The sequence below is a fragment of the Toxorhynchites rutilus genome, chromosome 2 (genome assembly GCF_029784135.1).
Source record: "Toxorhynchites rutilus septentrionalis strain SRP chromosome 2, ASM2978413v1, whole genome shotgun sequence".
Taxonomy (NCBI): Eukaryota; Metazoa; Arthropoda; class Insecta; order Diptera; family Culicidae; genus Toxorhynchites; species Toxorhynchites rutilus.
The window spans coordinates 4,795,050-4,798,661 of NC_073745.1; the positions used below are offsets into that span (position 1 = coordinate 4,795,050).

At 36.2% G+C, this 3,612-nt stretch overlaps 1 protein-coding gene across 1 annotated transcript; it reads left to right on the forward strand.

Annotated features, from left to right (window-relative positions):
* Window positions 1–997: 997 nt before the first annotated feature.
* Window positions 998–1,870, forward strand: LOC129764275 (uncharacterized). The gene is made up of 3 exons (XM_055763195.1): window positions 998–1,067; window positions 1,110–1,289; window positions 1,353–1,870. The coding sequence occupies exons 1-3, from the start codon at window positions 998–1,000 to the stop codon at window positions 1,868–1,870; spliced, it is 768 nt and encodes a 255-aa protein (XP_055619170.1).
* Window positions 1,871–3,612: the final 1,742 nt, after the last annotated feature.

A 3,612-nucleotide genomic window follows, 5' to 3' on the forward strand; every position in this document is an offset into this window, starting at 1 on the left:
CACCCTTTAGAAGCCAATAAATGTTCATCATTCAAGCACTAAGCACTAAGCACTAAGATGATATTTGTGGGGCTCAGTTCAGGTTGTGATATAGGAAATTAGTCTGCAATTAGGCAGTGTTTAACATAAAATTCTACTGCTCTCGAGGACTAGAAAACAACTGGTTTTATGATTATTATACAGATTCTGATTGATGGATGGAGTAAGCGCAGATTGGTGGTTTTTCGGATATCCAATTACTATTGTCAAGGTGGTGGACTTTTTCAGCCTGCAACAGTTCGGCTGAAAAGTTTATAAGGTAACACAGTAAAACTATTTTTTTCTGCAAAATTCAATTTTATTATTCAACATAATTGCCTTCGAGGGCGATACAGCGATTATACCGATCTTGCAACTTTTCGATAACATTTTTATAGTACTCTTTCGATAACATTTTTATAGCATTCTCTTCAGGTCTGCGAACGTCGTTGGGGGCCAGATCTGTAGAATACGGTGGATGCCGAAGCAATTCGAAGCCCAATTCATGCAATTTTGCCATCGTTTTCTTTGATTTGTGATTTTGCCATTTTTTTCACAATGGGCCTTATCACGAACGCCACTTCAAGGGGAAAACGAAATAAAGTGAGTACAACCTTATAACGAACATTACGTGAGCGAGAAAATGTGGGAGAGTTCATTCGAAGTGTAAACTTGGCAACACGAATGAACTCGGTGTTATTATGATTGCCATGGCACCATGGCACCGAAAAAGTGTACACATTGCGTAGATTTAAACCCTTGTGTTTTGGAAGGTGAATGGAAGGAGAATAACGGAAAATGGAGTAAGTTCGATTTCAATTATATTTATATTTTTTGTTAACATGTTCGGTGATACTTTTAGGGTTAAAAAGACAAACAAGCAGCAATTTGGTAGCCTAGTGGCTTTTATGGAGCAATATCCCGACGTGGCTAAAGGATGTAAATTTGTTCCTCGAGTAACGTAACGAGTAACTGCGCTATGGTTGACACTCAAGGATTCGCTGAACAGCTTGGGTCCTCCAATACGTTCCGTTGCAGCATGGCAAAAGGTAAGCTAGTTAATTTTTGTTCTATTCACTTTTAAATTTTAGTTCACTGCTTTCTGGTTGAAGGTGTGGACAGACAAAAAACTGCAATTAAATGGAAATTGGAGCATAATAAAACTGAAATGTCGGCTACTGGAGGTGGGCCGAACACCATGTATTCCTTCAATGAACTGGAGGAAACCATTATCCGTATCCTTTCCTTAGAAAGAGCGGTCAATCACAATGGTAAAGTATTGATCTGTTACAAAATTAATTGTTGTTTCTAACATTCTCTTCTTACGAATGTAGGGGTTGTTTTTGGAATTCAATCATCCGGAATTTCTACAAAGAGTACATCCGCGGATGATGTGCAAGGTATTATTCCTTGCGATGAGGAGCGAAACGTCGAGGAGATTGCAGTGAATGGCGAACCTATGCTCGATAATACACCCCGGGAGAGGTCAGTGAAACGTCCGTCGAACATTCGTGGCCGTGAACGAGCGAATAAACGGAATATACGGAAGGTTATGCTCGAGAATCAAACAGCCGATCTTTGTGAGATAAAGCGCCATGTATCGGATTGCGCTCGATATGCTCGAAAATCGTACTTTTTGTACGAAAAGCGTTTGCAGTTGGAGGAGAATAAATTCAATTTCAAAAAGCATATGATGTTGCAAAAGGAAAAATACAGAGCTAAACAGTTGCAGTATCAGATGCAGCTGCTGCAGTATAAAAAACAAAAACTTAACTTCAAAATGGGACGGATAACTGATACTAAAGATGCAGACGATGATTCGAAATCGACCCAGGACGATAGTGACGAGTAGTGCCTCACATTTTTTTCGTTTTATTAAATAAAAACTAAATATTTAAATGAATATTATTTCTAATTCTACATTGTTTTGAAGAAAAAATTTGTACAAATGATATCCTCACATACTGCTTGGAAACCTTTTTGATCCTTGATCATTTACTAAGGACTTTGGTTGCAAATAAGAAATGCATGTTACCAGGCTGAGTATTTACATGAAGTAAAGACAACATTGTGGAGGGAATGGAAAAAATGTATTTGTTGTATCAATACTTAAACATATTTTTGCTTTCTATAAGCACTACTTATGATTTCATCTCTTATTCTCGGGCCTTATTACGGTTTACACAACACGGTGTAAACAAAATGTAGTGAATACCTAAGACAAGACCAGACAACTGGCTTCTTACTCTTCTTCGTCGTCCAAAAACGAAGCCATGACATGAAGATGCCAGAGCTGCCAAATATTATAAAATATCGGATTTTTCAAATTTCTATTTTAATGAATCGTAACATTTGGTTGGTGCGAATTCAATGATTATTGCATATTTTCAAATAGACAATCTCAAAAATATGCTTTAAAAGGATAAAATAAGTCTTTTAAATACCCATATCTATAATATAATCGTTTCCAAAACAAATTTGGGATTTTTTTTTAGCAAATAAATCAAATCTGACAACCGTTACAGCGTTATGCAGATTCTCATTGTCTGAACCAAAACATTCTATCTTATTATATGAGCAGGAATACAACCAAAACAACGTTAGGAAGCCATTTTATTCATACAAAACGTAATTCAAAAATAAAAATGAAGTGTAAAGCCTTAAATTGTGAGCGAAGGACGGATACTCATCCTGAGTATAAATTTTATCGGTTCCCTCAAGACAAAAATATTCGGAAAGAATGGATTCGATTTTGCGTGAACAGTGAATTAGAAGTTCCATTCTTTGAAATCAAATCAAGCACAAGAATATGTAGCGTAAGTATTAAAAACTAATTCTAAAACATATCCTAATACTAGTATATATACAGGCTCATTTTGTTGATGGGAAATACAATGAAAATGGAGTTACGAAAATTCCGACCTTAGCTGCATCCGCGAATGAGGAATGGGAAGAGATACAAAGTATTGAGAACAATTATGATTTGGTTGACGTATATGAAGGAGATAAACAACTACAGGAAGAAATATTTCGTTTGAAACATCTAATTTCCAAGCTGAAAAGGTAGTGTGTCAAAAAATATGTTATTTTCTAATATTTTATATTGATGTAACCGTTAATAGAATTGTAAAACAATGGAAGAAAAAATGTGGATATCTGACCTCGAGAATTCGTGGAAAACAACCCTTGAAGAAGCTTTTCAGAGAAGATCAAATTAAGCTATTAACAGGAGAGGTTAAAAAAGTGAAACGTTGGTCCAATGAAACGATTACGGAAAATTTACAAATTCGGTTTGCATGTCAAGGTGGATACGACAAGCTTATTCAAAAAGGCTTCCCGTTCCCATCCACGAGGACTCTACTACGCCAAATTGAAGGAGTTCGTTTCAGTCCTGGTATGTAATTATAATCATATGTCTCATCGCATGTTAATATATGAAATGATATTTTGTAGGTATTCTTGAAGATATATTCGAGCTGCTACAACATAAAGTCTCCACAATGTCGGTTGAAGAAAAGGACTGCGGATTGGTTCTAGACGAAATGAGCATAGACGAGGCAAATGAGTTTTGCCAAAATACGAAGCAGTTTGTTG

Coding starts and splice junctions, on each gene's coding strand:
- LOC129764275 (XM_055763195.1), top strand. CDS start 998: ATGGTTGACACTCAAGGATTCGCTGAACAGCTTGGGTCCTCCAATACG. Junction 1,068..1,109: donor CCGTTGCAGCATGGCAAAAG/GTAAGCTAGTTA, acceptor TTTAAATTTTAG/TTCACTGCTTTCTGGTTGAA. Junction 1,290..1,352: donor AAGAGCGGTCAATCACAATG/GTAAAGTATTGA, acceptor TTACGAATGTAG/GGGTTGTTTTTGGAATTCAA.